The sequence below is a fragment of the Podarcis gaigeae genome, assembly GCF_964106915.1.
Source record: "Podarcis gaigeae genome assembly, chromosome: 7".
In the NCBI taxonomy this organism is placed as follows: Eukaryota; Metazoa; Chordata; class Lepidosauria; order Squamata; family Lacertidae; genus Podarcis; species Podarcis gaigeae.
In genome coordinates, this window is record NC_139683.1 from 88465633 (window position 1) to 88478927 (window position 13295).

Sequence of the window (13295 nt, forward strand, 5' to 3'; positions counted from 1 at the left end):
CTTGCTAAAGACACCCTTTTCCTGTCATCTCTCACATACCCCATCACCTCAGCAACTTCTGCCTGCCCATGCAAAATTTCCCCTTAGATGGGCCATCAACACCTTTTGCCATCTTAATGCCTCTATCCCAGGTGAGGCCCTGGCTTGGGAAGGAAGCTTAGCCTGCATTTTTTCACTGGCCTGCAGTCTTCCCTTCCCTACAGGTACGCGGGTGGCTCTGTGGTGTAAACCACTGAGCCGCTGATCGGAAGGTCGGCAGTTCAAGTCCCCGCGATGGGGTGAGCTCCCGTTGCTCAGTCCCAGCTCCTGCCAACCTAGCAATTCAAAAGCATGTCAGAGTGCAAGTAGATAAATAGGTACCACTCCAGCGGGAAGGTAAATGGCATTTCCGTGCACTGCTCTGGTTTCACCAGAAGTGGCTTAGTCATGACCCAGAAAAACTGTCTGCGGACGTTTCCGCAACCCCAGAGTCGTTCATGACTGAACTTAACTGTCAGGGGTCCTTTACCATTTATTAATTTCTAGGGTTTAGCCCTCCCATCTATAACAATATGTTGTATTTGAGTAGGGCCTTCAGAATTGGGCAGTTACTTTACCTAAAATTTTTGTTTATAACAGTTTTCAAATGTATAATATGTGAGCTGTATATCAGCTCTGTTTTGAAATGTAAAAATACTGGTTAATTACCACCATGCATTTAAAGTTCTGTTTTCCACTATACCAGGTCCTCAGATTTTGGAACATTATATACCAAGTTGAATCTACAGCCTGGAATTGCTACAGTCATTGAAAATTTCTACATCTGCCCCACTAACAAAAAAAAGGTAAGGGGGTACCCTTTACTATACAACTCAGGAAATGGCTGTCTTCACCTTCTACTTGGCTGAATTTAGCTCCTGCTGGATTATGCCATCCATGTTTAGCTCATAAAGGAGCAGCTGTAAAATAGGGATTAATGGTATGCTGTAGAACTCTGTATCAATACCTAAATATCGTTTGAACGATGCTAGCAATAAATAGTTTTAGAATTAACCATAGTTTGGTTTATTTAACCTTACTCTTTGAGATATTCATGTACCTAGCAAGTGACATAAAGGGTGGGAAGAAAGAACAATAACATGCATGAAAAGGTAAAAATAGATAACCTTGCCTGCAGGATCATAAGGAAAGCTGGAAATGTGTGCTGACATGAGCAGGAAGTGACTATAATTTATCTGAAAACATTGTATGGAACAATTGAAGAAATCTCATCTTTGTTGCCTGAAATGTTGTGACTCTTGTGGATGCACACACAAACTTCCCATCTTTGCTCTTGGAACTCTGGAACAAGAGGCAATGCTAAATGTGAGTTTTAAATAACATAGCTGTGACTTCAAATGAACGTTATGAGAAGGTAACAGTTTTAAGAGCACTCAGGGTGCATTCAGACGTGGAGATAATGGCATTAGAGTTCCTGGTCACTTCTGTTCTGGTGTCTGATGTTCCTTTTACACTGCATTCCCAGTTGCATTATGCATGGAATTGTGGCTTTTTGAGTGAAACATTCATGCTACATTTAATTCACACCTGTGGGTCAGTTGCGACACAACAGCAGGCCTCATTAAACATGTTGCCACCACTCCCCCCACCCTTTATGCAAATGTGTGCTTCTGTTCCCCCATGATTCACCCATGAAAGCAGTGGGAAAGAACTGTATGCTGGGCACAGGAGCAACTCCTAGGGGCCGAGGGGTTTTCAGGCCCCCACTAAAATATTTGAGAGGCCTGCCCCCCAAAAGTTGATGGGCAGTGCCATTCAAATGGTGTCTGTGCACCATGTCATGTGATCAGTTATGCAGGGCAGGGCTTACTTGTAGCACCCTGCTTGTGGTTAACGCTTAGCTGGAATGAAATATTCAACGCAACAATAGAGAAATTAAAATAATAATTTATTCATCAGACAAATAAATGATAGGCACATGGTATATGGTTACCAAAGCTCTGCCCCTTCCAGCCCTGATGGCCAGCACTTATATTTCCTCAGCCCAGCCCCCTTGCTCCTCCTTTGGCTGCCTCTGTCCAATCAGCCTGGTTGAAATTCCTATTGGCTGTTTGCTAGAACCAATCATAAAAGATACACCCATTTCCTATTACCTTTTATGGGAGACAAAGAGCTATATTTCCTTCTATCCATAAATGGCAGACAAGTAGCTATATATCTTACATTTGCCTCGACAAGGCACCTTAATTACCAGATCACCTTTTGCCCCTGTTGCCCCTGCATTCCAAAACAAATGGCTAAAACAAATGGCTCGTGGTATTAAATTCTATCTAAACAGAGATCTTGGGTTCACATTCTCACACACCATCAATGAAATAAGAATCTAACATAAGAATCTAACATTTCTTACTTTCTAATTCCTTTGCCTAATTACATTAAGCCAACAAATCTCATACATAACATAGATAGCTTTTTAGAAGAAAAGGCCTTTGCAAAGTAAAAAAGGAACTCAGTAAAAAACAGCTTCAAAAGAAGTCTCTTCAGTTTACACCCTCCTTTCCCAGCCAGCTGCTTTTCCCATTAGCTCTTCCCAAAATTTATTGCCCTTTAACTCTCTCAGTATACCTTAAACCTTAGGAAAATATGGCTAGAGTCTGATGGGAGGCACATAGTATTATTTTCTGTTAAACAATAAATATTACTATTTACCAACTCTTAATTAGTGTTTTTGCAGCTTGATTGTATTCTGTAATATGTAGGGTCAGTGTAACATTTGCTCCCAGCCTGTAATTCCCTTTTACAACATTGAGAAACTTGTTTCCTGCTACTGCTATAAATCAGGGGGGCCCTTGTTCAGGAGAGCAGGAAGATAAACAACTGCCAAAGTACTTAGCCAGCTGGTTTCTGCCTGGCATGAAACATACAAACATTTGCAAATATATCTTTAAGCTCATTTTAAAATACAGGCCTTGATCACATGCCTCATTCCCCTCTTTCAAGCTCATGGACCTTCATCCCAAGTGTCCTCAATAGCTTGACCTTCATCATATTCCTGAGGTAAAGCTCTGTATAGGGCCATGATATGAGGTAGAGTTTCATTTGAAAACATCTTGCTAATTGTACTTCTAAAACATGAAATGATACATGGCACTATACATAAAACCATTACAACTACCGTCAAGAAAAACAAGCAAGACAATAGTATCCCTTTGAGTCCTGCAACATTAGGTAACCAATTGGTGAGCCATCCCATATCCCATCCTTCCCATATTTGTACTGGGACATGTGCTATACTTTCCATTTTTGTGGCCAACACACAGATTGCCTCACCATTATCAGAAATGTTAAAGCAACAGGCATTCCCTGTCAAGTTCAAGACTCCAAAAATGGCGGCTCTACTTTCATCCAACTGTTGTGCAATAAGTCTCAAACTCTGGGCCGTTGCATTGGTTACAAGTTCCACTACTGCTTGCAATTGAATTATTCTGTTTAGATTTTAAATAGGATCCTGTGCCCCTTGTATGAGCTCATCAGGATTCCAGGAGGCAGGATCATAATAGGCTATAATGCACTCTGGTGGCCAATCATCAGTATCGCTCCAACTTTGGGTACTTCCTCCTGCTATATGAGAAATATCAGCGTTTCTTCGTGTACGCTTGGCTGAACTAGTGGGCATAATCCACATTGGTGGTAATACCCATCCCAGGAAACAAGTCCCACTCCATTTGGAAGGGAGTTGCTTGTATGCGCATTCTCCACATATCCACCACAACCATTGGGTCTGAGGTTTTTGGTACGTGGAGTGCATAAGGTGAAATATCAAAAGGGGTATAGAGTTCACAGTGCAGTATGTTAGATTGCCTTTTGCTGTCACAGTTATGTTCCACACCATAAATCAGGGGGGCCCTTGTTCAGGAGAGCAGGAAGATAAACAACTGCCAAAGTACTTAGCCAGCTGGTTTCTGCCTGGCATGAAACATACAAACATTTGCAAATATATCTTTAAGCTCATTTTAAAATACAGGCCTTGATCAGATGCCTCATACTCCCCCCCCCCCCAATATTTTATTCAAGTTGGCATCCCAGATGCTGGGATTCCGCTCCCAATTTTTTCATCGCACAGTTTTTCAGGTCAACAGAAATGAGTGCTAACCTTCTGCTAGATTCCACTATTATTTCCAGAAGTAGCATTTACATTGTGTGGAAGATCACACAAAATGTGAAAATGATCAAGTAAGGAAATTTTGGGGAATTGAAATAATGCAGCTGTCTGAATGCAGCTTCAGAACTGAATAATTCTAAGGAGTGTGGCATGTACAAGAGAAGGGGCTTTAAAAAAGAGGAACAGACAAATAGAAATTGTATTGTCATCCACACTAAGAGCTGTTCTCCAGTTGTTGCTTCTAATATCCCAGGATTTGATGGATGCTCTGTAGGAAAGATCTTCAAGTGGGAGAGGTTGTGGCCATCAGAATTAAAGGGTTGTGAAACAGTATTTTAATTGTTTTGGTTAAGATGACTGATTTATGGTCTCTAAATCATATACAAAGCTGTTTTTTCAGTGTCCTGGATGTGGTGTTCATGGTGTCTGTGTTCAGTAATGTATGTAACATTAGATTTTCAGGTGATTTTCAAATCTAACATTAGATTTTAACATTAGATTTTCAGGTTCTGCTTTATGAAATGGGCTTTATCAGTTGTCCTGCTTTAAAGGTAACCATTTTCCTATGGGAGGTCCAAGTGATACAACAACTCAGTTTATCATGATGTGACCCAGAATCGTTGATTGATGGTTTTATTTCAGCACTCAGCTGTAAATTTAATTGATTTTGAGGCTGGCAGAAAGCAATTATGGAGGCTTGCTGATTGCTTTTGCATGGTGTTGTGAATTGGCTGCTAATCGGGTTGGAGGAATATAGTAAATGCCTAGTGTATGTTGATGTTCAGGGTATATCCACAGTGTACAAGGTGGGCATCTGTGGTCTATATTTTCCAGTGCATGTGGAATGGAGTAGACCTGAGTTTTCTGGTTCACACATTGAATTCCCCTAGGAAGACCCCTGGATTTATTCCAGCCTGTGACATTTTGTATTTCCATTTTTTTGATACTAATGAGCTGTAAAAACACCAAGTTCTCTCGGTTTAGTTAGCTTTGAAGCTGACAAAACCTCTGAAATCTTCACTTCTTGCTCTGAGCTTTTTAAAAAGTCTAGTTCCCATTTCCTCTTTTTAGCACACTGGTTGCTTTGTTAGGAGTGGAGTTGGGCATTTGTAAGATTGGAGGACTTCCTGGCTTTCTGTGTGTCACCCTTGTTTTAGTGCCCAAGACAGACAAGAATTGGTCTTGTTAGGATGGGGCCATCAGGCATGCTTGAAGGACTGGGATAAATTACAGGCTGCTGTTAAATGAGGTGACCCGAGCTGGAAGCATATTGATAATGCCTGGTAATTTGGCTTATTTGTCAATCACTTGCTTCAAAATGATGTTTGAAGGCCTGATCTCTGTTTTTCTGGAGCCAAAGATGTATAAAGCTGGAGACTGGAATGTAATGAATACTGCTTAGTTCACATGACAGATGTCATTAATTATGGGTTGCCTTGGGACAAAAGAATTGTGTGTGCCTTTGTGGTTTGTTCATTGGTTGTAATGCTGTGTTACAGAAATATAATGAAAGCAATTATCATAATAGTCAAGACATGAGATGATAAGAATTTGATTATTCAAAGACTTGTCCAGTCATCAGTTGACATATTCAAGGGACATCACTGCAATTGTTGTGGGCCCCAATGGTGTCCCACGGGTGTTTTCTGTCACACGTGTGGAAGCAAAATATGTGCTTATATGCATCTTCTTTTAAAAAAACCATGTCTGATAAAAATGGGACAATTGATCTTTCCTGGATGTATGAACATGAGAGTGTAAAGACACATGGTTTTACACAAGTTGCACACCCATTGTGTACTGCTGCCCTTTGACAAATTACAAAGATACAGGTCTTGTTGACTGAGCTGGTTTGAAGATAAGAGAAAGGCAGGGATAAGACATGACTTTGAGCAGAAGAAGGATGGGCCAGCAAATCAATACTAGTAAGAGAGTCTGGGAGAAACAGCCAATGAATTCTATTGATCTTGAAGGGGGCACTGGAATATCCAGAAAGAAATGGCAGAGAAAGACAGAGATACAAGGAAGACAGAGCTATTGATCAGTGCAGAGTCAGTCCAGATTAAATGAAGCTATATGATTACACACAGAGAGAAATGTACTCAAAAGATGTCTGAATGAAAGAACCTTGAGGAGATAAAGTGGGGAATATTCTTATGGGGAATCTTGAAACAGTGCACAAAAAGTATGATATCTAAGCACACATATGATGTGGGAGCTCTGTCACTGAGACTGTAATGCTCTGCATGTTTACCTGGGAGTAAGTCCTGTTGAAATCATTGGGATTTATTTATAAACATGATATGATTGCTACTTGAATCTCCCAGGTACAATACAAAGAAGTCATGGGGTTTGGGGCATCAGTGCTGGAGAAAGGAGTGTTCAACTCTTCCTCTGTGTAATTTTCCTGATCAGTATTTCTTCCCACCTGCACAAACTGCTAATAGCCTAGCTAGAAAATAGACAGACGCCAAACATGCCCCCCCAACCCAGCCATTTTGGAGAGTGATTTGGAGTTGAGGAAATTGCACAGGGGCAAATGCTGCTAGGTGCCCCTTCACCCAGCCCTGCTGCCCAAGTCCACTCAGTCTCCCCACACCCATAAGTGCCTTAAAGCTCTCACATCATCCGTTTAGTTTAGCCCCTGCAAAAAAGGAAAGCAAGAGAAATACAAAGACCAGGCAAGAATTCCGGAAGATTAACGTGAGCGACTGTGTGACATGCAGAGAAGAAATAAAGGAACATAAGAAGAAAGATGACACCTTGACCTTTAACTACCAACAGACCATTTGACATGTTTTGTAAGGGAGGCCTTAGCAGACTAGTTTGAAAAGAAACCAGATTGCAGGGATTCAATAAGAGAAACAGGGAGTGGAGGGAGATTGAGACTGTAGGAATAGACTATAAGTAATAATAATTTATATGGAAAATATAGCAAAGCAGGAGCTTGGGGGAAAGTATAAAGATAAAAGGTATTTGCAAAGAGGAAGACTGTAGCCGGCTTGAAAGGTACTCATCATGAGTATCATAGTGGGGAGCGTGGGAAAATGACAAAGAGCCAGCGTTTCGGGCAACATGAGCACCAGAATCAGCTTGGGAGAGCCAAGTTTGACCATGAGCCAATATGTGGAGATGTTCCAACAAGAAGAGTTGCCGACAATTACAAATTTGTTAAACACTGAGCAGCAATTAAGAAGGCCACAGAAAAAGAGAAGCAAAGAAATAGGAACTTGTCAGTTTAAGACCGATCAGATATGAAGAAAGGAAACAGTGGCTGCCAAGGGATAAAGAATGAGAGAAGAAAACATCAGGACAGTACATGTAGCAAGGTAGGAAGGCGAAAGCAAATGCACAGAGGCATACAAAGCTAAGCTAGTTCAAGGGCTGGTAAAGGCCAAATGCATCTGCAGGGTGGTCTGGTCCCATGCTGCTCTTGTAAGAACATGTGAGCTGGTGGATGGTGAGCTTACTTCCTATACCATTGTTGCTTATCAGGGCCAGTAGTACTAATGTAGAAGGCAGCCACTCCATCCTGCCCACGAAGATGGTAGCATGTTGCTGGAGCTGCATAGATTGGAAGGTGCAGCAACCACGCTCACACTGCCAATGTATCTTTTGAATTAGCCTTAGAAACAGTAGTTGACTGAATATATGGGTTGCACAAACAAACTGGAGAGTGCGGATAAATTGTGTGTCATATTGTAACATCCAGATATCCACAAGACCTCACACTTTTCATTTTTTTGGAAACTGACAAACATTTCCTTAAATGGACCCACAAGAAGGACCTGTGCTAAGCATGCTGCAAAATCAGTGCCATCTTTTTATGCATTTAACCAGTAGTGGCCAGTGGGGGGGAGGGGCAACTCCAGAGTTGGCCTCCTGATCCTGGCATCACTGCAGCTCCCATGGCAGAGCCAGCCTGGTGCTCCTGACCTCAACACCACTCTGGTGCCAACCTGAAGCAATGTGGCTGCTACCACATTTCAATAAAAAAGTTTGGTGGCCGTTTCCCGGCGCGTGGTTGCTTTCACATGCTGACAGCTTCTAGAAGCCACAGGTGAGAGCTGAGTGCAGGAGCGGGGGAGCAAAGGTGGACAAACTACCCCAGAAGGAGCATGACGTGTCTCCCACCAAAGGTACTACCCCTCCTCTAAGACCCCAGACACCCCAAAAGATTGCAAAGATTGTTGCTTCTGGTGACTCGTGTGACGGAAACCAAGCCCCTCCCCCATGGTGATACATGATGTGATCTCAGATGTGATCTCAGAACCACTGGCAGTCATCTTTGAGAATTCCTGGAGAACAGGCGAAGTCCCGGCAGACTGGAGGAGGGCAAATGTTGTCCCTATTTTCAAAAAGGGGAAAAGAGAGGACCCAAATAATTACCGCCCAGTCAGTCTGACATCAATACCGGGGAAGATTCTGGAGCAGATCATTAAGCAAACAGTCTGTGAGCACCTAGAAAGGAATGCTGTGATCACCAATAGTCAGCATGGATTTCTGAAAAATAAGTCATGTCAGACTAACCTGATCTCGTTTTTTGACAGAATTACAAGCCTGGTAGATGAAGGGAACGCAGTGGATGTAGCCTACCTTGATTTCAGCAAGGCATTTGACAAGGTGCCCCATGATATTCTTGTAAAGAAGCTGGTAAAATGTGGTCTTGACTATGCTACCACTCAGTGGATTTGTAACTGGCTGACTGACCGAACCCAAAGGGTGCTCATCAATGGTTCCTCTTCATCCTGGAGAAGAGTGACTAGTGGGGTGCCACAGAGTTCTGTCTTGGGCCCGGTCTTATTCAACATCTTTATCAACGACTTGGATGATGGACTTAAGGGCATCCTGATCAAATTTGCAGATGACACCAAACTGGGAGGGGTGGCTAACACCCCAGAGGACAGGATCACACTTCAAAATGACCTTGACAGATTAGAGAACTGGGCCAAAACAAACAAGATGAATTTTAACAGGGAGAAACGTAAAGTATTGCACTTGGGCAAAAAAAATGAGAGGCACAAATACAAGATGGGTGACACCTGGCTTGAGAGCAGTACATGTGAAAAGGATCTAGGAGTCTTGGTTGACCACAAACTTGACATGAGCCAACAGTGTGACGCGGCAGCTAAAAAAGCCAATACAATTCTGGGCTGCATCAATAGGAGTATAGCATCTAGATCAAGGGAAGTAATAGTGCCACTGTACTCTGCTCTGGTCAGACCTCACCTGGAGTACTGTGTCCAGTTCTGGGCACCACAGTTCAAGAAAGACACTGACAAACTGGAACGTGTCCAGAGGAGGGCAACCAAAATGGTCAAAGGCCTGGAAATGATGCCTTATGAGGAACAGCTAAGGGAGCTGGGCATGTTTAGCCTGGAGAAGAGGAGGTTAAGGGGTGATATGATAGCCATGTTCTAATATATAAAAGGATGTCACATAGAGGAGGGAGAAAGGTTGTTTTCTGCTGCTCCAGAGAAGCGGACACGGAGCAATGGATCCAAACTACAAGAAAGAAGATTCCACCTAAACATTAGGAAGAACTTCCTGACAGTAAGAGCTGTTTGACAGTGGAATTTGCTGCCAAGGAGTGTGGTGGAGTCTCCTTCTTTGGAGGTCTTTAAGCAGAGGCTTGACAACCATATGTCAGGAGTGCTCTGATGGTGTTTCCTGCTTGGCAGGGGGTTGGACTCGATGGCCCTTGTGGTCTCTTCCAACTCTAGGATTCTATGATTCTATGAGTGCCATCATATGTGCTGCCTCCCCTCACACAGTCGCCGGTGCATAGGCATAAATGCAATGATATGTCTCCTCAATGCACTACATCACATACACACCTCAAAAACCCAAACAGATTCCCAAAACCTAAGCAGATTTCTCTAATAAAGACTCACACCTGTGAGGTCTTTAAAATTTTAAGTGTCAAGTGGTCAAAACCTCTGCTGTCAAAGTTGTTGCACCACAGCGCCCCTAGTGGCCACTCTGTGGTAGAAGCAGGCAATGCCACAGGTTTCAATGAATGAAACACCCCACTGTGCAATTGTAGCAAGCAGCACCATGGGATAGGGGCCACTCTATCTATTTAAACTGAAGCAATTAATCAAGCTTGTTTTGCTAGGGAAAACTTGTATATATGAATGTTTTGTAAATGATTTATTCTATAACATAAACCTCCAAAATCCCCCCCCCACTTGTATTCTGGGAAACCTCTGCTGCCATAATCCCCTAAGTGTAAGATTCCCAGTACATTTCCAAGCACAATTCAAAGTGTTGGTGCTGACCTTTAAAGCCCTAAACAGCCTCGACCCAGGAAACCTGAAGGACCATCTCCACCCCCATCATTCAGCCCAGACACTGAGTTCCAGCTCTGAGGGTTTTCTGGTGGTTCCCTCACTGCAAGAAGGGAACCAGGCAGAGGGCCTTCTTGGCAGTGGCGCCCTCCCTGTGGAAGACCCTCCCATCAGATGTCAAGGAGATACACAACTTTTAGAAGACCTTTGAAGACAGCCCTATATAGAGAAATTTTTAACATTTAATTTTTTTAATGTTTTCATATGTACTGAAAGCTGCCCAGAGTGGCTGGGGAAACCCAGCCAGATGGGCGGGGTATCAATTGTTGTTGTTGTTGTCACGTAGGCTGCAGCTTGTCAGGGGAAGGATCTGGCAGGGTTTCTCCAGCACAATGGTTCCTGATGGAGATGACTGAGGAGGTGTATGGCAATGATTGCCCAGACTTTCCAGTGAATAGGATGTACCAATCTTGTTGATTGCTCATGTTGTTATTTGAATGTAACTGTTTCGAATGTTTCATGCAAATTCTGTCTGGAAAGGTGTAAGACTTATAATTCACAAAATGTTTGGTTTGACACATTGTGATATTGACCTGTCTGACCCGCTGTAACCCCTTCTAATTTTGTGATGCACCTTTGACGTTTTCTGTGCCACAGATGCTTTGCTTATTGTTTTGTGGGAAATGTAAACCTTCAAAAGGCAGAACACCCTTTGGGTTCTCCTTTCTTTGCTTTTAGAGAGGTTGAATCTTTGTCACGACTAATAAACGATCAAAGGCTTAACAGCCCACTTTGCTTATGGATTTTCGCCTGGTTGTCTTTTCTGTTAGTCTTCTGCTCTGACCAGGGAGCCTTGCTTCTAGAAAAAACCTCAGGACAGCGAGCCCCAATTTCGTGTTGCAACGAAAAGCAAATTGATAGCACTCACAATGGCAATGCTAACTTTCATCATTATTACTGACTGAGTTTACAGTAGATTGCTAAGAGCCAGGGACTCACTCGTTCATAAGATCCAGCCTGGCTCCACATGAAGCATCTCAGTTGTCCCCAGGGATGTCAGTTGAATTTGCAATATAACGTGCAACGAGGCTCTTCCATGACTGTAGCTCAAGCAACCTGACGTGAATATATACAGATTGGGGGGTGGGGGTGGGAGAGAGCCCAGCAGTTGTCGCTGTTACTCAAGTGGACCAACTGAAATGAATGAACGTGACTAAGTTATGTCCATCAATTTCATTGGGTCTACTCTGAGTACAACTTAGCTGACTGCCATCCATTTCTAGCTGACTAGAAGTCCCAGGTTTGGAGAAAGGCTGATCCACACATTGCATTCTCCATGTGTGACCACAGATAGCTTTGGACAGGTTGCATGGAGCAAATTTTGAATGTCTGAATAAGCACTTAGACGTTTTCTGATCTCAGCAAGGTAAGAAAACATTGCTGAGAAGTTACCAAAAAGCATGTCTTACATATTTGAATACCAAATAGGTCGCAGTTCTGTTTGTGCATTGTTGCTAGAGATGTGATAGCTTTCTTTCAAGTTCTTTCTCCATATAGCTCTGGTACCAACGGGGGAGAAATTGGGTTCCATTTGCTTTTTAATGTAAACTGTCTTATTTTCATTTTTCAAACCAATATATGAATATGAAATGCAACCACCTTTCAAAATCTAATTTCCTAGGTTGCATTAAAATTGAACACTGCCATGATGTCAGACGTGCCTGTGATTTTAGCCACATCTTGCCAGGCATGTGTGACACCATGAGAGTTTTCAGTTTTACCAAATTTTCCAAACTAGTGAAAAATTGGATATGAACTTGCTTCCAACTAAAATGCTGGAAAGTCAGTGTTGTTGAAAGGTCACTAGGCAGCACTGAAATCGGTAGCTAGACATGTCCTTTTCTGTTACCAGTGGTTTGCCCATCTATTGTATTTTTTTATAGAAGTGAGACACTGTTCTTTTCCAGGGGGTTTGTGAGAAATGTGCTGCTCCTGTTGGTTCAGCCTGTCAGCTGCGGTCATTCTCCCCCAAGCACATTTTCTGATTATTAAAAATGCATGATGTGCTAAGGCCCGCAGTTCCTTTTTTTCCCTGCACCTAAAAGATCTGCTTCCCCAAAGTATTGAAAAATTTAACACGTTACTGGCAGAATGTGTTCAGAAGATCAGTTGGTGAGTCTGCGTTAGCACTTTCAGAGGTTTTGTGCCGTGAATATACTTAGTACAAAAGTCTTGTAGAGAAGGTTTCTGATCCTGATGCTTGTTATGCACTGTCTTTCTCAAAGCTGCACACCTGCAGTGCTATGACTAGTAAGTTTCCTGGCCAGAAGTTGTCATCTCTTGCTGTAAAAAGAACTATAAACCCCCAAATGTACCATATCCTGTGCATTGCACTCTCTCATCTTGACCACAATGCCCTCCTCTCTGTTCATCTTTTTGTGTGTTGCCCTACGTTTTCTTCCATGCCAAATTCACAGTATATTCTCATTTTTGTGTGAAGGAGAAAAGAATATGATTTCTCAAAAGGCAAATAATTATAGCAAATTGGACTCTGCTGCCTGTCAAACCTATAATAGCTGGAGAGATGTAAGACTCTGCCAAGCAAAGGTGATGATCTGATTTACATTCCCAAATTCAATTCAGATCAATCCCCAAAGGCAATTTTGACTTAAGCAATACTTTAGAGGGATAAAGGGGGAGTTCCAATCCTACAACAAAGAGTGTTGAGAGCTATGATATGCCACTTAGGATTTCAAAATGCTTATAATCCAGGGGAAGGAAACCTTAACATTTCCAAAATAGTATCATGGAACATGATATGGGTGACTTAATACAATTGTAGATGGAAAGCAAGTAGAACATTT

General features: G+C 42.5%; 1 protein-coding gene across 1 annotated transcript in view; it reads left to right on the forward strand.

Annotated features, from left to right (window-relative positions):
- The window catches only part of SORCS2 (sortilin related VPS10 domain containing receptor 2), a 127895-nt gene that overhangs the window by 33700 nt on the left and 80900 nt on the right, over window positions 1-13295 (forward strand). Inside the window, exon 3 of the mRNA XM_083748570.1 lies at window positions 725-824. Coding sequence (XP_083604696.1) covers window positions 725-824 — 100 coding nt within the window. The remainder of the gene's footprint in view (window positions 1-724; window positions 825-13295) is intronic.